The sequence below is a fragment of the Fusarium pseudograminearum genome, chromosome 3 (assembly GCF_000303195.2).
Source record: "Fusarium pseudograminearum CS3096 chromosome 3, whole genome shotgun sequence".
NCBI classification, from domain to species: domain Eukaryota; kingdom Fungi; phylum Ascomycota; class Sordariomycetes; order Hypocreales; family Nectriaceae; genus Fusarium; species Fusarium pseudograminearum.
The window spans coordinates 2,210,942-2,230,498 of record NC_031953.1 but is presented as its reverse complement, the minus strand read 5'-3'; the positions used below and the strand labels follow the sequence as shown (position 1 = coordinate 2,230,498).

Here is a 19,557-nt window from a genome sequence, read left to right as displayed (position 1 = left end):
ACTTAAGCTTCATTCAACACTTTAACCACACTTCGGCCACGCGAATTTCCGGCATTTCTGTCTTATCTCATGAGCGACACGAATAATTGATAGTTCTATGACGATACGGTAGTTTGACAATGCCAACCGTGAAGCGACACAAGGGCAGCGGCGCCGCCAAAGCGCAGAAACAGAGCGACCCGAAGCCCAAGTCTACCGATGGCCGGCCGACCCCAGCGGAGGTAGAGGAAGAGGAACATCAGTTTGTCCAACTTGCGCGAAAGCATTGGTTGAAGTCCGGCAAGAAGCCTGCAAAGCAAAAGGTCAAAAACGATGTTCTGAAGCAGAATATCTGGGATGTGCTTGAACGCGAGGGCTTCCAGTACAAGCCTCTCTTGCTTCTTGAGAGCCTGCAGACTCTAGAAAGGTATGCATGCCGCAGCGGGAAGCTTTGGAGCCCCAGATGCTAACAAACGCCCGTCTAGTTACTTGTGGCCTGGCTACACTGAAGAATCATCCAATTTCCACGTTCTGTTGATTGCGCTCATCACAAATGTGAAGCACCGGGAGCATCTTGCGACATGGAGTAAGTAGCGTCTGCAATCTTGCGAAACTATTATTAACAGTTGCCAGCGCTTTTCGAGGACCGACCAGCCGACTTTTCTTCCCTCTTCCGCCGACTCTTGTCCATGATGATCGATCGAACACTCTCTGTTACTCTTCGAACGCAACTCCTGTGTTTCTTCATCTACGCATTCCAGAGTCTCGACTGCACTCTTGTCCGAAAGGAATGCGCCCCTCTTGTGTCGATTGGGATCTGGCACAACCTGTCAACAGAACAGTCTCGTGAAGCTAGCCTGGAGCAACTTCCTCATCTACGAAAGGCCTGGAAGGCTGCGCATAAGCGATACGAAGCAGCTGATGAGCAAAACAAGGCGCGACTACGCTTTGAACGGTCGTGGCTCTATACACTCCTTCTTGACTTCCTAGGCCTACTCTACACCCAAAATAGCAAAGCAGACCAAGTACTGTACTGCGAGCGATTCACCGAATTTCTCACTGATCTTCAAAGCCAACTCCCGACAAGGCGCTATGTTAATGCCTTGGTCCAGGATCTACACATAATACCTGCTGCAAGATTATCACCGATGTTTAATGATGAGGAGAACACACTTCTTCGTGACCTCCAAACTCTCCTGTCCCACTTCACTTTCTTCGACATCAATAATCAGACAGGTGCTCAGTACAGCATAAAAGAGGCATATGATAAGCATTGCGAGTCGCTTGCAAAATTGCAACGTACTGCCTTGAAACATTTCCGAGAAAAGTTGACCGTCTTAGCCTTGTCTAACTATGGCGCTGTTGATCAGAGGCAAGAATTGCAGGCCTTGCTTCAGCCATTGACAGATGAAGAGCTTATGGAACTGGTTTCACTGCTTGGTTTCCGAACAGAATACCCTGACAGCCTCAGCCTCCCCGTTGATCGCAAATTGTTACTTGAAGTGGTCTTGTCCAACTTTGAGCGCAGGAAAACTTTTCAAGAGGCTGCTCGACATATGGGTCTGGCACCAACAGAAGAGACCTTGTTTGATAGCAGCTTTCAACAAGCCGAGTGTTATGACGGATCACATCCTATGGCTCTGCCCAAGCTCAACCTGCAATATCTTTCTGTCGGCGACTTTCTGTGGCGAGCGCTTGTCCTGTATCGGTGCGAGTCTTTCTACGGAGTTCGCAAAGATATCGAGACTGCCATACGGCGCTTGCGTCCCGAGTCGAAGCGATCAGATGAAACCAATTTCGCGGGTTTCTCAAAGATGGCGATGCCCATCTCGAAACCGGCCATTCTGGAGGTTGTGCCACCTCTGGTGGGAGATGACAAACCATCAACGGTACGCGCAGAGGTTTCGTTCGACGTTCGACGGCTAGGAGAAGGTGTTCGTAGAGAATGGGATTCTCTCAGGCAAGGCGATGTCGTCTTCCTCATTGCAGTCGAGCCATCGCCTACAAAGTCTGCCAGCAATGGCGAAGAACATCTCTCCGAATCTGAACGATTGGGTGTGATTACTGTACGAACGGCTGAAATTCACCAAATCACTGACGACAAGGGTCGTCAGGTTCGAGATGGAGCCCAAAGTCTTGACAGCAAGCGTCGCATCCAGCTCAAGCTCGACCCTCATGCTTACAGCGGAGACGCTAAGCGGGCGGCCGCGGGAAAACCTGACGTGTATGGCAAGATCAACCTACTATTAAGACGTGGTAGGAGGGAGAACAACTTCAAGCCTGTACTAGAATCTATTCGGAATTTAGTGCTGTCCGATGTACCTCTGCCGGAGTGGCTTCACGAGGTGTTTCTTGGCTATGGCGATCCAGCAGGAGCTTATTATAAAAACCTGCCAAATCGCGAACGCAAGGTAGATTTCAGGGACACGTTCCTTGACTGGCAGCATCTTGCTGAGAGTCTGCCTGGCAAGATCATCGATCCAGGTGACGATGTTTCTGGTAGCTTTGGCCCGCCTTACGTGCTTGAGTCTGTCGAGAAACAGAGCGAACCCCCATCTACTAAGCCTTCCAAGAAGCGACGCCGAGATGCTGACCCTGCTCTTATCGCCGAAATTGAGACGTTGAAGGTGTCAAGTTACAAGCCACCCAGCAATGGGCCCTATCCCATTGATAACCCCAAGGTCAACTCAGTGCGATTCACTCCCGCTCAGATTGAGGCCATCTCCTCCGGCACTCAGCCTGGATTGACTGTCATTGTTGGCCCCCCCGGTACAGGCAAAACAGATGTAGCCACACAGGTGATCAACAATATTTACCACAACCATCCTGAGCAGAAGACCTTGCTACTCGCACATAGTAACCAGGCCCTCAACCAATTGTTTGCGAAGATTGTTGCTCTGGATATCGATGAGCGACATTTATTGCGTCTGGGACACGGTGAAGAAGACCTTGACACGGAAGGAAACTTCGGCAAGCATGGCAGAGTCGAATCTTTTCTAGAGAATCGAGACCGCTATCTTCTCGAAGTGAGGAAACTAGCAACCAGCCTTGGGGCACCCGGAGCCCACGAGAATTCGGCTGAGACGGCTGGGTATTTCAACAACGTTTATGTTGTTCCTGCATGGAATAGGTTCCAACTCGTCGCCAGTGATGATGCTTCTACTGTTTCTGATATTATGGAAGCTTTCCCGTTCCACGCATACTTTGCTGATGCCCCCCAGCCTATCTTCCCTCCCGAGGGAGATAAAGAACAGGTTATAGAGATTGCGAAGGGTTGTTATCGTCACATTTCCAAGATATTCTTGGAGTTGGCCGATGCACTTCCTTTCGAAATCTTGAGGCGAGACCGCGATAAGGCAAACTACCTTCTCACTAGCGAGGCCCGTATTATTGCAATGACAACAACACACGCGGCCATCAGAAGAGGCGAGATTGCATCGCTGGGCTTCCAGTATGACAACGTTGTGATGGAGGAGGCTGCTCAAGTAACTGAAATCGAGACATTCTTGCCTTTGGCTATGCAGAAGCCTCGTAATGGCAAGATGGGCCTTCAAAGAGTTGTTCTATGTGGAGACCATTTCCAGAACTCTCCAGTTATCCAGAGCTTGGCGTTCCGCCACTACGCCAACCTCGAACAGTCACTGTTCTCGAGACTGGTCAGACTGGGTGTGCCGACAGTCGCCCTCGACCAACAAGGACGTGCCCGTGGCTCGATAGCGAGCCTTTACCAGTGGCGTTACCCCAAGCTTGATAACCTCCCGAGCGTGCAGACAAGTCCCGAATTTGTCAAGGCCAACGCTGGATTTAAGTACGATTATCAATTCATCAATGTACCTGACTACAAGGGCCAGGGCGAGGCTGAACCTACGCCTCACTTCATCCAGAACCTTGGAGAAGCCGAGTACGCAGTTGCTATCTTCCAATACATGCGCCTCCTTGGATATCCCGCCGAGAAGATCACCATCCTCACAACTTATGCTGGCCAGCGAGCTCTCGTAAAGGATGTGTTGTCTCACAGATGTGCCCGAAATCCAGTCTTTGGTCTGCCAAAGGCGGTAGCTACGGTCGACAAATACCAGGGCGAGCAAAACGATTGTAAGCATTTGGGTTCATTGTTGATTTCCACCCTTTAACTAACATGTTTCTTAGATATCATTCTGTCACTTACCCGAACGTCGCGCGTGGGTTATCTGCGCGATGTGCGACGCATGACAGTAGCTCTGTCCCGAGCACGACTTGGGTTGTACATTCTTGGCCGCCGTGAGGTCTTTGAAGCCTGCCCTGAACTCCGTCCTGCTTTCGACTTGTTGTTGCAAAGGCCAGACAAACTTATGCTTGTGACAGGAGAACTATGGCCCACACCCCGGGAGGTTACAGAGGAGCTCGGCGCTGTCGAAGGCGAGGTACCAATGGAAGGGGTCGAGCATTTGGGCCAGTATGTCTTTGAAATGACCAAGACGAGAATCAAGCAGCTTCAGGAGGAGCAAGGGGAGCCCATCATCGAAGAAGAGTTCGAGGATGGAGAGGGAGAGGGAGAGGGAGAATATGGTAATGGTGACGACGGCGAGGATGAAGAAGACGATATTGAAGCAGACATACTGGAAGTCCGGGAAGGAGAGTGAATCGATTTGCTAGACGAACACTAGTATATTGTCATTTCTTCTTTACTAGGCGGCGCCAGGGGAAACAAGTTCTATAGGTTTCGTAGAGCACGGGACTGTTGCAAAATTATACATCTAAGGCTAGCAGATCAAACCATTACCAGTGTTTTAACAGTCGTTATCATGAGTTTGTGCAGTCTCTTCAAGACGTGGTCTAATAATGATGAAGAACATTGGCATCGACTAGGGCTCGCCTTACCCAGGTGAGCAATATTGACATGTTTGCTAATTCAGCAAGGCCATAATGTAGGTAGAGCAATCCAAAGGTCACGAACTACAGACCATTATCCCGCAAGACGAGACAGAGAGACAGACAAACGAGGCATGGCCAAACAGTGACACAGCCAGGAGAATACGAGAGTGCCTGTCGCCCACCCCTTAGTCCAACGCTGGCATACAATATCTCATCTTATGCAGATGCCTACTGTCTTGGAATGATAAATACTCGTACTATACCTACTTGGTTCGTCACGAATTAGGCAACGCCCCAATGGACAGGGGCCTTTTAATTCAATGTTGGATTCTTAGCCGGGTACTTTGCAGTCATCCTGTATGACTTCTTGAGAATATAGACTGGACGGGATTCATGTTTGGTGGTTAGTTTAACTTTAAAGACAATATTGCTTTTCGTTTCCCTGCATCAAGAGTCATAGAAAGTAGGTCATAAAAGCAACCTTATTCTGGCACAATACAAAAGCACTGGTCAGCAGTCTGGATTCATGTAATACCATGTAAGCAGACAAGGCAGCAGGTAGAGAGTCCTGCCTCTGATAACTCTTTTGTGATAATATTGTCTGTGCGTACCTAGTTAAAGTGGTGCTTAAAGTGTAAACAGAGACTGGTCATGCTCCATATGGAGAAAACAAAAATAGATTGGCGAAAGTGATGGGGTTGTGAGAGCTCAGACCCGGTAGAAGAAGCAAAGCAATATTGTTGCCCAACGTGCCTGTGTAACAGGTTGAGCGATGCAATCAATCAAAGGGGCAAAAACAGTTCAAGCGTCCTGCTGCAGATTGCCATGCAAGATTATTTCTTCAGGCAAAACCGAACCGGGTCACCCCTAACATTACACTTGGCCTGGGCCTGGGTAACTATGAGTTGGCATCAGAGCATCACTGTCCATGTTGATGATGGTGTTGACCGCTCCACTTCTAATCCAGAAAAGGAAACACGAAGGACTGGCAGTTTGGGCATCCGTGACAGTGACAAGCAAGTCTCGCCCTTGTTAAAATTGGGCTACGTAGACCAACTACTGCCTACCTCTTCACACTGTCATAGTAGCACATTGCTGCTTGGAGTAGCCCATATCCTCCTTTTCAAACCCGAATCGTATGTATGCCCTTGACAGCGAACCCCATGCTTGGTCCATGCGTGCTCCTATCAGTGTCACTCCACTCCTTTGTGATTCACTTTTTGTCGTTGTTTAATCGCCTCTGATGTGCCGTCTACTGCAAAACTCTACAGACTGGGTAGCCCATTGGGCATGTAGACTACTTACTGCACTCTATCAACCTCGAACAAGTTCAGTTCGGGATTTCCTCTTCTGGACTTGCCTACCAATGACCAGATTTGAGGGTGAGGGACTAGAGTCATCCATGAATCATTTCTGGAGACGAGACGCAGCACAGACAGACCGGGTTTACGGGTTGGATATCCGAGTTATCTACGCCCTGGCTAGCCTAACAACGTGGAATGATGGGCAACAAAGTGAATAGACGGACGTGTAAAATTCAATTTAATAAGCTGCAAACAAAAGTAAAAGTTTATGCGATCACATATGTATTGTTGATAATTTGTTGAACAGGGCATTTAACAAATGTGTACTACATACCGACTAAGGTATGCATGTCATGTCTGTCACCCATGCCCTTAATTACTATAGGTAGCATGTGATGATCAGTTAGAGTCAAAGAAAGAGTCACTGCAACACCAATGAATGATTCAACAAACAACCGGAACCATTATCCTCAGGCATGAGTTGACGTTAGTCAGTAGATCCCTCTGGGGTACCTTAGTACCTAGGTAGGCAGACACTGACCGCCACTGGCTTATTTTATTTTATTTTAGGTAGTCTGCTGTCCAGCCAGCCGCCTGCCATTTGAAACTATGGAAGGGTAGTTTTTCTCAAACTTCATCACCTCAGGCAGGTCAAGTTACCCACCAAGCATGCCCTCGCCTTTAGTAGGTACCTATGGGGATGGGAAAATGGCCCGACCGACGTAGGTAGCAGATTCTTTGTGGGTGAACGGATGGAGGAATCGGAGCCTTGTCTAGGCTGCTTGGGCTAACCAACCAACTGGAGGCTGGGCTAATAAGATTGTATCCAGAAAAAATAAGAGCAAAGAAAATAAAAAAATAAAATAAAGCGTGGGATGTCTCGAGGACAGTGTATGACTGCGGGTTGCTTGGCCGATGCTGACACTGTATATGCAGCCTGACAACACTGCATCAGCAAACTTAATGGACTGCTGACAGTGATTAAGCTCCAGGCAATAGCCCCTTGTGTGCGCTCTGAGCGTACAGTGCCGGAACCCAAAATCTTGTTTTTTTCTTTCTAAAACAAGCCCTTCCCTTCGCCCCTTCCCCCATCCTTATTATAGACTGCTGCCCAATTTTTTTTGCTGGCTTCTTCTAAAATCCTCACCATCAATTCAACCTCCCTGGTCCGGTGGAAAAATCTTTCTAACCAGACTCAGTATTGGATTTCGCGTCCTGTGTAATAACATCATCACAGAGACTATCTCCCCTCAGTTCTTTTTTTTTTCTGTCGCCACGCAGGATCGTAGCTTGTCTCGCCTCAAAAACTGACTGACTGCCTACCTATCCTTCATCGTTGGTACGACTTCGCTCCTTGATCTCCGTCGTCAACCTCGCCTCGAGCCGCGTTTCGGACATACCGCTACGTCTTGTCTCGAGATCTCTTTGTTGAGATTGAGGTATTATTTTTCTCTTCCATCACCCCGAAAAAAATAAAAAAGAGGAAAGCTTGTGCGTCTCCTCTCGTTGACGATTCCTGTTTGCCCCGCCTGCAACTTCGAACAATTCGACGAGTCGGCCCCGGCACCATCTATTCCGCTTTCTCCCTCGACGCCCACAAAAAAAATTATCTAAACACCACCACTTTCTTGTATCGCGAACGAGCGGCACCGAATTCCCCTTATGACGCCGCCTGTCAACCAGCAAAACTCCACCCCTGCGAACAACACTCCCGCGACTACGACTTCGTATGCCTCTGCTGCAGGTGCGCCTAAGAAATCAGCTCAGGCCCCTGTAGTCGCAACTGGATCCCACCCTCCCGCGGTGGTTGGAGATACTGCTTCATCGCAGAATGCGAAAGACGCTTCTTCGACTCCTGTGAACGGCAAACCCACCGTCACCCCCGCTGTTCCTCGTAGCAGCGCCAACCTTAACGGATTCGATCACTCTCGCAAAAGCTCAGTCACCATGGCTGCAAACGCCCCCAACAACTTTGTTGCCAACGGCGGCCCTGTCGGCGGTGCCAAATCAAACATTCAGTTCGGGTTCGACTCTCCCGGAATGGCTAACAGCACACCCCAGTCAACCAGCGCTGCACCTATTCCTATTCCTGGTGGAGGAAACGCCCGAGTCCCTTCGCCCGCTCACTCACCTTCGCCTATCCCCCAACCCTCTGCCAGCGGTGGCCGACCTCCTTCCGGTCTTCAGCAGGCAAGCGGAACCATGACATTCGGTAGTCTTGGTAGCGATGGCGAGGTAAGTTTCATGCCCCTCAGTGGCTCCCTCGCTCGAAATCATAACTGACTTTGTTACAGCGCCACATGAGACCAGGTTCGGTTCCCAACAACCCTAACGCACAATCTGGAGCCCACTTCCGACGCGAGTCTGGCCATTCTGCACAAGGCGATGGGGCTGGACGAGGCAACTTCCAGGCTCAAGGTGGTCGAGGTCGTGGTTTCAACCCTCACGGAAACAGCTTCAACCCCCAGATGGGCTACCCTCCCAACAACCAATACCGTAACGGACCTGGCCAAGGTCGTGGCATGCCCGCAGCCTTCCAACCTCAGCCTCGCTACCCTAACTCCCCCCAGCCCGGTCGAAGCCCGGCTCTTGTCCCTTCTATGCCAGGAACTCCCAATATGCAGACCGCCAGCATGCAACCCAACATGGCCATGGCGACACCTCCGCAATACCACTACCCGCCTCCTATGGCTCAACAACATCAACAAGTACAGTACCCCCTTTCTCAAGTTAATAAGCATCCGTCAAAGAACAATAAAAAGAGCAAACCAACACCTGGCGAACTGGAAAAGTTGGTCCAGACCGCCCGTCCGCAAGATTGTTCGCGAGATCTGCATGGCGACGAGCTCAACCAATCTCGGCGTTTCAGTAAACGTCTGGATCAACCGTGGCGAGAGCAAATTGTCAGCAGCACGCGCGGATCATCTTCGGGCAAGCCCAAAAATGCTTTCCCATCCCTTTGCTCAAGCAATCCATCTTCTCCCGACATGTCACCCGAAACTGGGTTTTACGATTCCTTGCTAACTTCAAAAAATCAGAATTACGGTTACCCCCCTGCACCTCAGCAAGTGGATGCTTATGGACGTCCACTTGGGGCAATGCAGTACAACTCTTACAACATGCCGTACATGGCCCCTCCTCAAGCTAACTCCCCAAGCTTTAACCAGAACTTTGTCACGCCGTATCAACAACACAGCCATAGCATGTCCAGAACTCCCTCCCAGCCTGAGAGGCCCCCGAGCGCCAGCCAACAGAACACTCCTCTCATTGTCACCTCTACTCCTCAGTCCCAGGGCTCCGCCCTTAAGGCTACCGCAAACAGCTTCAAGGTGCCCAAGAAGAGCGCCGCCATTCAAATCAAGAATGCCGCTGGTGAAGTGATTGACACATCATCTTTCAAGACTCCTTCCTCCCCTGCCTCTAGCATCCAACAATCCAAGACTCCCCCTGTTGTTGCATCCTCGGCTACTCCTCCCCCCAAGCAAGCTACACCATCACATGGCCGCACTGATAGCCATGCTGCCCCCAAAACTGCTAAGCAGATTCAGGATGAGCTCAAGGAGAAGATTAAGCAGGCCACACAGGCAGAGGAGAAGCCTAAGCCCGCAGAGCAGCCCGAGGTGAAGACTGAAGACAAGCCTGCTGAGCAGTCCGAGGTCAAGCCCACCGAAGACAAGGCTGAGTCTGCACCTCCCGCCAAGACAGAGCCGGAAAGCCAGGCCGTCTCTGAGACCAAGGCACCCGAGCCCGCCCCCAAGGTTGAGGAGCCCAAGGTTGAGGTGCCAAAGGTCGAGGAGCCCAAGGCTGAAGAGCCTAAGAAGGAGGACCCTAAGAAGGAAGAACCCAAGAAGGCCGAGGAGCCTACGAAGAGCGACGATCCCGATGAGGATGAGCTTGAGCGCATGATCCGTGAGATGGAGGAGGAGGACGCTCGCCGTGAAAAGGCCGAGGAGGAGCATCGCAAGAAGCGCGAGGCTGAGAAGGCTGCTGCCAAGGAACAGGAAGAAAAGGACCGTGCCAAGAACACTGCCGACGCAGATCGCAAGCTTCGAGAACAGGAGCGCGAGATGGAACGGCTCGAAGAGGAGAAGGAGAAGCGTCGCCAACAGGGTGAATCATCCGGTACAGCTCCCTCGCTTGCTGAGCTTCTCTCTAAACGAGGCAGCAAGGAGGCCGAACCTGCCAAGGTCGAGTCGGTTACCGATAAGCTTGCTAGCATGAAGATTGGAGGATCTACAGATGCTGCTGGTTCTAAGCCCGAAAAGCGTGGTGTGAAGCCCGCTGCTCTCAACTTGAGCCCTCTTAACACAAAGCCAGTGGAGCCTGCCCAGCCCAGCGCTGCCCTCCAGTCTCTCAAGTCAGCCCGCTTCTTGAAGGTCATTGAGCAAGATATCTACCCTGAAGGTATCAAGTCGCCCAACCCCTCTCTCAACGCCGCTGTCCAAAGCAAGGGTAAGAGTTTCAAGTATGATTCCAACTTCTTGCTGCAATTCCAGAAGGTCTTCACCGAGCAGCCATCTCTTGAGTTCCACCAGCAGGTCAAGTCCCTTATTGGCGATGAGCGTTCCAGGACTAACACTCCTGGTGGCTCTGGCCGTGGCTCTCGTGGTGCAAACACTCCCGGCCCTATGGGTGGATTCCCTGGCATGGGTAACTTCAATGCGCCTTCTGGCAGTACCCTCCCGCCCGGCAGCACTTCGATGTCTCGTTTTGCCATGTCCAACCAGCGACCTGGTGGCCCCATGGGTTCTATGGGCCGTTCCAACACCGGTGGCTTCCCTTCATCCAGCTCGCGAGCTGGCTCTCAAGTGCCAAACTCCCCACGTGGCTCTCGTCGTGGTGGCCGTGGCAGCAACACCAACCGTGGCGAAGCAGCCAAGGAGGCACAGGCTGCTAAGACCATGCCTCTGACCGCCGGTATGGAGCTGAAGCCTATTGTACAGTCTGCTGGCGGCTGGAAACCTACAAGTATCGGTAAAGCTGCTAGTTCAGCTGCTCCTCCTAGTGGCCATATGGAACCGGATATGGTTCAACGAAAGGTCAAGGCTGCTCTGAACAAGATGACGCCCGAGAAGTTCGACAGAATTGCCGACCAGATCCTACTCATTGCTTCCCAGTCCAAGGAGGAGGCAGATGGCCGTACACTCCGACAGGTCATCCAGCTTACCTTTGAGAAGGCCACCGACGAGGCTCACTGGGCCTCAATGTATGCCAAGTTCTGCAAGCGTATGCTCGAGACTATGAGCCCCGATGTTCGCGATGAGCGTATCAAGGACAAGAATGGTCAGGTAGTCAGTGGTGGTAACCTGTTCCGAAAGTACCTCCTCAACAGATGTCAGGAGGAGTTTGAGCGCGGCTGGACTGTTAACCTGCCCGATAAGCCTGACGAGGAGGATGACGGCAAGAAGACTGGTGAGGCCGCTCTGCTCTCCGACGAATACTATACAGCTGCCGCTGCCAAACGTCGTGGTCTTGGTCTTGTCCAGTTTATTGGTGAGCTTTATAAGCTCGGCATGCTTACTGAGCGTATCATGCACGAATGTGTGCACAAGCTCGTCGATTATAAGGGAATGCCTGACGAGGCCGAAGTTGAGTCGCTCAGCAAGCTCCTCCGCACTATTGGAGGCAACCTTGACCAAACTGAAAAGGGTCGCCCCATGATGGATGCTTACTTCCAGCGCATCCAGAGCATGATGGATATTCCTGAGCTTCCCAGCCGACTCAAGTTCATGCTTCTGGATGTTATCGATCTTCGTCGGGCCAAATGGGTTTCCAAGGAAACTAACAAGGGACCCAAGACCCTCGAGGAGGTTCGCGCCGAGGCTGAAGCCGCGCAAGCTGCTAAGGCTCAGGAAGCAGCCCGCACCAACCAGCGAGGCGGAGGTGGCCGCCCTCCTGTCGGACGCGGTGATGCTCGCAACTTTTCTGGTGGCTACCAACAGCAGGCTGCCAGCAACCAGGTCGGTATGGACGATCTCCGCCGACTCAAGGGCTCTGCCAACCGAACATCAAGCGGAAACATTTCCCTTGGTCCCGCTTCCATGTTGTCATCTCGCAGCAACAGTGGAAGACGCATGGGTCCTGGCGGTTTCCTTGGCCCTCGTGGTGAGGATTCTGCCACTTCTTCACGAACTGGCACCCCACCTACACGAGAGAACACCTCTCACTCTAATGCATTCAGGTAAGCTTGTTCTCGCTGAAACATGATAAAATGATGGGCATAAGCTAACAGTTTCCCAGCCTCCTCGCCAATATGGAGAACGACCATCCCGCCTCGCCTCCCTCTACTTCTGCCTCACCAGCGATCTCGAAGGCTGTCCCTGCTGACAGCGATAAGAAAGAAAGCGAATAAAAGTATCCTTCCTTCGGTGTCTTGCATTTCGGCAGAATAGACGGGGCGGGGCTGTGTTTTTTTTTTTTTGCATTTACAGGCTTTTTCCATCAGACGTGTCCTAAAAGTTGAGCACAGTTTCTTTTTCCTTTTTTCAGAACTCATGATACCTTTGCCCATAGACGGACGGACATGATGCTCCTCACAGTGAGAGGCGACCCTCAAAAATTTCGGACTAGGGGATTTTTTACACCGATATCATCGCCTACTCCCTTACCTCAGCCCGTTCCTGAGCATGCTTTGAGTGTGTTTCAGTTCTTTAATGTTGTGGAGGATTTCCGGTTCAAAGGCTCAGGGTGAATTTACGGCTGTCACTTGCCAGCGTGTCGCTGGTTGTTTTATTCTATCTCCAGTGTGCTTCTCGAAGAAGGTGGCGTGGGTTATTGATGGCAAGAAGCGGTATCATGACACCGCATCATCATATACATACGACTCGGGGTGGGTGGAGGTGGTGTTCAGGGAATATGCGAGTGATTTTATTTCGGAATCCACGAGACGAATGAGGAATGTAATGCCAGGGCACAAACGAAATGGAATGGGCGGAACGCTGATGAGTCACCGGCGCAGTCTGCTTCTTCTCGTTCTTACTTGCGAGGCAGCTTCTGGCCATACTCATGCCCATTCACTGGCTCTAGATGTTGCTCAAGGATTCAGATCACAACGAGGCAGGAAAGGATTTACAAAACAAGACCATGAATGATGATGATGACATGGGGCTTTATTTATGTCCCGTTATAGGCATGTGCATCTGTGTATCAAGAAGGAGGGCAGAGCCGTTGGTTGGCGTCTCTGCCACTTGGTATTTGGTGTATAAGGGCCTGGTCGAGCTTTGATGAAGGGTCTTTACGATGCTTTTGCTGTTTATCATCTGGAATCGAAGGAGCATGGAACACTAGCATGAAAATTTACATATATGTTCAAATTTCGCTGTCACTCTGAAAGGAACGTGAAGCCAGATTGTATTCTTGGTTGACAAGTAGCTACGTACGTACGCATGACTGTAGGTCGGCATTCACCTTTATCAGACTGGATAGGGTTGTATATGTAAATATTGTTCTTAAGAAGAGTCAATCACTAACTAATACTGGCTGTTTTGTTTTGGATATGTGAAAAAATAATTGTCAACAATAAAATAAGCCTTTGCTAATCTCGAAACTCCCTAAACGCCATCGCAGCTGTTCGTCTGCCTCCCTCGGTTCTCCGCGAGACCCAACGATCCCTACACAAACCCTACTCATAAAACATGACACGCTCGTGACGCCACTTGTCCAAGTATCCATTACCCATTTCTCAGGAATATTACTTATATACAACCGTCTATACTCTTCTTTATCGCTCATGCCAGTGGTTTGAAGCCCAACTTGGTAAAAAGGGTATCCATAGCTACCCATTGACGACCACACTTGTCAAGGTACTTGTCAACAACACCTTTGATATTTCCAAAACGCACTCGGTTGTGTTCGGCTAGCGCAAGGATATTTTCGCGGTCTGGCCTGGACATCTCGGTGATTGCAGCTTTGGTCTTGGCCTTGTCCACGTCCCAGAGACTAGCAAAGTAGAGCAGCTGGGTATAGATTGCCTTCTCTGTGTACTCGTACCGCATCCGACCAAGACAGTCTCGCGCGAGCCCCTTAGGTCCAAGGCAACGAGAGCCGTATACGCTCATTTGACGAGTACGATTGCCGCACTGAGTATCATCGCAGATGAGCCAACCCTCGTAATACCGACTGGTCTGAGTACGGATAGCGTGCTCCATTTGAGCAACAACCGAAAGTGTCGAGATGAGAGTGCCGCAGGGGCTGCAGAGGATACCTGACTGTGATACTCGCTCAGGGGTTGCAGCGAGGCCTTCAAAAGTAGATAAGGCTTTGCACTTTCGACAACGCAGAGATAGACGGGTGCAATCACCAAAACGAACTTCGTCTGGAATCTGAGAGTCTAACGGGTGGATTTCAAGGTCATTGCTTGAGCTGTTTTGTTGGGTCTGGAATGAGCTATAGCGCTTGATATCCAGACCAAGCTGCTCCGCTAGTTGTGAAGTCGATGTGCCCACAATGTTGGCGCAAAGACGCTCGACAGGCGGGAAGATCTGCTTGCCAATATACCACTCGACATCAGGCAACAGGGAAGAGTCTGCCTTCAGGTCGCCAGGAGTGTAAGCTCGCTTAGGAGCAGGCTCAGAGCTGTTGCTGTCGCCGGTGATAACGTACGCTATGACATCTCCTTTGCGGACCGTCTTGCCTTTGGCCATTTCCCGAAGAGCGACTTGAACCTGAGGCATGGAGTTGGAGTCGGGATAGTCTTGGGGTGCCTTTCCAAGCTGTGTATGGATGATGTATTTCTGTACGGGAATACTCTGCTCACGCATCTTGCCAGCAATTTCGTTCAAGTACTCGTGAATTCGGGCAATAGACACCTCAGTATCGTCACCAGAGAGGATCTCGTTCAGAAGGTGTTGAGAAATCTCTTTGGACAGAGCACAGTATTCTCGGCGTTTCATATCGAGACCCTTGACTTCCATCTTCTCGATAAACTTGCCATCCTTTTCCACGAGGTTGATGGCAGCATACTTCTTCTTGGCTTGGAGAAGGATGCGGCGGAAGACATTGTCGATATCGATCTCAAGCAGTTTGTATTGCTCGTTCACTGCTTTCTTGAACTCATTACCGACCTTGAATGCATCGGCAACGTTGTCCACGTTGGCGTTGATCATGACGGAATCTGTGTCACCGTAAATGACCTGCAGAGAATTGCTCTCGGCAAGCTCCTTTGTGCTGCGAAGAATCTCACGGCCCTTGAAAGTAGTCAAGACAGCCAAAGGTCGAGCGTAGAAGCGTGACTTGGTATATCCCAAACATCCGTACATGGAGTTGGCGGTCAGCTTGAGAGCAAGCTGCTTGATGTCCCATGTGGCCAACTCCTCTGGAGTGGCCTTCTTGTCCTTCATGAGACTCTTGACTTGACGACGACGGCTAACGAGAGTGGCAATAAGCCTAGGAAGAATACCCTGGTCTTGGTTGGTAGGAACCTCGGGGACCTCGTCGTCTCCTTCTTTCTGCAGAAATGGTCAGTCAGGGATCTGAAAGCGAAGTAGAACTACTCACGGTGTCTGGCCTATCTACTGTTGTGAAGCAGATATTGAACTCTTGGATAATGGATGGATACAAAGAGTTGAAGTCCATGACAAGTACAAACTTGTCGTATAGACCCTTTTCTGGTTCAAAAACCAGACCACCCTTGTACTTGTCCTTCTTCTTTCCTTCGGCAGTTTCCCCTTCACGTTGCGCTTCTTCAGCACGCTGCCGACTGCGGAAACTCTGCTTGTCGGGACAGATGTACTTGTTGCGGTAAAATTCATGAAGTAAAATGTACTCGTTTCGTTCTGCACGAGTTCCGGTCAAGGTTCGTGCCCATGAGTTTCCTGCCAGGTTAGTCAAAACCTTGGTCAGGGGCAACATCTGAACACCTAGAGCCAAAGCTGCGATGTAGTGCGTATCAGCTTCCATGTGAGTGATGTAGTCGAGAAGACCCTGCTTTTCCTTGGCCCATGTTTTCAGAGCAACCTCATTGTCGAATTCACGGCGACGGTTATCTCCAGACAGGTATAGACTACACATCTCGGTCAAACTCCAAGACTGGCACTTGAGCATGACTGATTTTCCAGCGTCGTTGGCGAGATCACACATGAGACGACCCGAGAGGATCTGACGTTCAGCAAAAACATTGCCGCCTGTCTTGCCAATTGATGCTGGCCACTGTGTGCGGCGGAGCCTGCCCAGTCTGGACCACCCAGGGATCTTCTTCTCGTGCAAGCGATTGAGAAGTACACTGTAGTCTACGCCTTCCAATTGGTGACCAAGGATGACATCTGGGTCAGCAACATCAACTTGGGCAAGGAAGAACGCAAGAATATCAGCCTCTTGCTTTTTCAAGACGATCAAGCCACGGTTTCTCTTCTTTGCAAGCTGGTCAAAGCCTAGAGGGAAAGACTGGCCATGTGGACGGATCACTGTGAAAGTCCGGCAGGGTAATTTCTCAGCAGGTGTAGTGTCCGCGAGGGACACTTTTTCATAGATTCTTGCACTGATAGACAAAATCTCCTGTTTGTTGTCCTTCTCGTTAAAGGCGGTCCTAAGTGAGACACTCATGAGAGTTAAGGGAGGAGCATCGAGATTGTCGGATTCGCTGAGGACAGAAACCATATTGGGGTGATCGGCCACAACTTCAAGCTTGCAGTGCGAAGCGTTTTTCAGCTTATCAAAGTCAGCGTCTTCGATCTTGAGCCAACACGGACCCATGATGTTCTTCCAGAGAACGAATTGTTCAAATAAGGAGGTGTTGCTTCCAAAGACGTGGGAATAAGTTTCGCCGGGTCGGTTAGGATCGATCTCTGGCTCTATATGGACGTTAACTTGCTGAAATTGTGTTGCGAAAGCGGACATTGTAACTTACTGCTGTAAGGGTAGAGAAGTTTCATATACTGAGCTTCTTTGGGAACATCACGAAGTTCAAAGGCATACTTTCTTGTGCAAGCCTTGATCTTGTACATGCCGACATTCATCTTGGTCATCATGGTGTCAATTTCGTCGTACACCTGCATCATCTCGACCTCGTCGCCCGTTTCCTCGCCATCTTGCATGCGGTGCTCGCGCGGCAGGAAATATAGCTTTCTCAAAATATTATCCACTTTGACAAAACAGCTGACGTACGACTTTGTCTTTTTGTTCAGTACTTTACCAAAGAGGAAAAGGCTACCATTGAGCTCCGTGTAGTCGGTCCAGAAGAAGTTGAGGCTGCCGTCCTCCTCGATGGCATCTTTGTGGTCGATTTTTCCAATGCTCTTTGCTTCCGCTGGCGAGCTTGAGACAACATTGAGTCTCTCCGTCAAAGCATTCCACGAGGTGGCATTTACTGAGCCAACGTTGGGCTTGACAGGAGAAGAGCTGGCGGGGGTCGGATCAATTTCTGCCTTGATAATCTTCTTGATGGGCCTTTTGCTGGTCAAATTGACACTGGTTGTAGCAATGGCTCCGGTATGGGTAACCTCCATCATATCATCGTAATCGTCGTCGTCGTCTTTTGGTTCTTGTTTGATCTGAGCTTTCCTCTGTGCGACTTTTGCAGCTGGCGAAGAAGGTGCTGGATCACTCATGGGGACATCCGCGGTTTCCAAGAGATCATCGTCGGCAGGAGGGAAGAAGTTGTCTTCGTCGTCGAGAGCTGGAGGAGGAGGGGATGACATTCGGGTATCGATTATCTTCTTTTTCTTGGAAATGGGTTCTGGGGCGGGCGAAAGAGCCCTGGCTTTGCGGCGGCCACCACCAGATCTTTCGACTTTGGAAATATGGCGGACGGGTTCTGGAATGTTGCTATCGACCTCGCCGAGTAAATCAGACAGGAAATCGTCATCAGCCTTTGTCTTTACAGCCTGATTATAATTTAGTTGATCATTCTGAGTTATTGCAAAGCAGGTGTTCTACCTTGGGCTTAGGCTGCGTCCTGTTGGCGCCTTTGAAGTACTCGCTAATATCCCTATCGTTGGCATCTCGCTTGGTCTGCTCTTCCTGGCGACTCTTTTTTGCTGCATCAGTTGTAAGTAAAGGAAGAACAGGGAGGGTTAGCGCTCTGGGAGACTAACCGGCCTTGCTGGGTCGTCCACGGACACCGGCCTCTTCTTCACTATCGGATTCGTAGGCTTGTACTCGATCCCAGTCTTCGCGGCCATCATCTGCATAACCTTCGCCATTGTCATCAACAACAAAATCGTCCTGGTTCAACCTTTCTCGAACAACCTTCTTATATCCATCCTCATCAACCTCGTCGTATAGATCATCGACGTCGGCAACTTTGTAATTATCGAAAGCCTTCTTGCCAGAAGCCCGAAGGGCCTTGAGCTCAGCGAGCCGAGCCCTGTGAGACATGACGGGTATGATAGCTTAGACCGATGGCATATCAAAAGGAGAACAAAAAGAGAGTAGAGAATTGAATCTGACGATAGAATATTGGGGTTTCTTTCTTGTCGTTTAGTTGTAGGGAGTTGTCAATATCGAGACTGGAAGTGGTGGAGGGACTTGGTCCCCCGGTAACGAGTGCTGCTCATTTAGAAAAGTGGTCAGGGCCGACGCGTCCAAAGCGCGTTCACTCTCGCGATTTCCCCGTCAACGGTGGGGCTATCCATAAAGTGCTATGCCGCGAGAGTGGCTAATACCTAGGTAGGTACGGAGGCAGCCCTTAAAAGTTATTACTTATGCTAGCTTGCGCTAGCTTATATTAAAATCAGTAAAAGTAAAGTAAAAGAGTAAATACTTTTAAACCTTTATATTTTATATTAAATAATCTCTACCTTTTAAATACTTATTTTTACTTTTATAATTAATAATTTTATAAATATATATTAAAATTCTTTATATTTAAACTTATATATTTTTTTATAAAAAGTCTTTTTAAGCTTTTTTTTATTTATAAATAGTTTCTTTTTTACTTTTTAATATACTTTTTTTAATAATTTTTTATTTTATTTAAAGCTAAATAGGCTTTATTATATTTAAATTAAAAGAATTTAAATATTAAAAAAGCTATTAAATATTAATAAAATTATATATTTATTACTATATATAATATTTATATATAAGTATTTAATTATAATTAAATCTACTATTAAATTACTAATTATTATATAGTATTATTTAATATTACTTAATATTAATATATAACTTATTATATAACTGACTTAATATTAAGTATAAAAAAGCTTTTACTTTAGCTTTAAGCTTTTTATAGACTTATAATTTAAATTAATAATAACTATCCTATTAATTTACTAATTACTAATTATAGTACCTTATAGTTAGCTATAATTAAAAGGCCTACTAATTAATATTTATTAAACTTAATATAATTTAAATTACTTAACTATTTTTATAAATATTATAAGACTTATTACTTAATAAGTATACTTTTTTCCTTATATTACTTTAAAGAATATACTTTCCTTTTCTATCTATTTAATCCTTTAATTAAGCTTTAAAT

General features: G+C 48.9%; 3 protein-coding genes across 3 annotated transcripts, besides 7 other annotated features; 2 read left to right on the top strand and 1 right to left on the bottom strand.

Moving 5' to 3' along the window:
* Nucleotides 1-119: 119 nt before the first annotated feature.
* On the top strand, nucleotides 120-4,601 carry FPSE_03584 (uncharacterized protein; the record flags this gene model as incomplete). The annotated part of the gene is made up of 4 exons (XM_009256703.1): nucleotides 120-406; nucleotides 465-565; nucleotides 613-4,074; nucleotides 4,129-4,601. 4 exons carry the CDS (start codon nucleotides 120-122, stop codon nucleotides 4,599-4,601), a joined length of 4,323 nt encoding a protein of 1,440 aa, XP_009254978.1.
* Nucleotides 4,500-4,522: a microsatellite.
* Nucleotides 4,602-6,984: 2,383 nt separating the features above from the next.
* Nucleotides 6,985-7,005: a repeat region.
* Nucleotides 7,006-7,799: 794 nt separating this feature from the next.
* Nucleotides 7,800-12,489, top strand: FPSE_03585 (uncharacterized protein; the record flags this gene model as incomplete). The annotated part of the gene is made up of 3 exons (XM_009256704.1): nucleotides 7,800-8,372; nucleotides 8,432-12,318; nucleotides 12,378-12,489. The coding sequence occupies 3 exons, from the start codon at nucleotides 7,800-7,802 to the stop codon at nucleotides 12,487-12,489; spliced, it is 4,572 nt and encodes a 1,523-aa protein (XP_009254979.1).
* Nucleotides 12,490-13,864: 1,375 nt separating this feature from the next.
* Nucleotides 13,865-18,449, bottom strand: FPSE_03586 (uncharacterized protein; the record flags this gene model as incomplete). The annotated part of the gene is made up of 5 exons (XM_009256705.1): nucleotides 13,865-15,583; nucleotides 15,633-16,924; nucleotides 16,981-17,956; nucleotides 18,009-18,109; nucleotides 18,167-18,449. 5 exons carry the CDS (start codon nucleotides 18,447-18,449, stop codon nucleotides 13,865-13,867), a joined length of 4,371 nt encoding a protein of 1,456 aa, XP_009254980.1.
* A 394-nt stretch (nucleotides 18,450-18,843) lies between these two features.
* Nucleotides 18,844-19,051: a repeat region.
* Nucleotides 19,052-19,062: 11 nt separating this feature from the next.
* Nucleotides 19,063-19,110: a repeat region.
* Nucleotides 19,111-19,251: a microsatellite.
* A 59-nt stretch (nucleotides 19,252-19,310) lies between these two features.
* Nucleotides 19,311-19,332: a repeat region.
* Nucleotides 19,333-19,398: 66 nt separating this feature from the next.
* Nucleotides 19,399-19,461: a repeat region.
* Nucleotides 19,462-19,557: the final 96 nt, after the last annotated feature.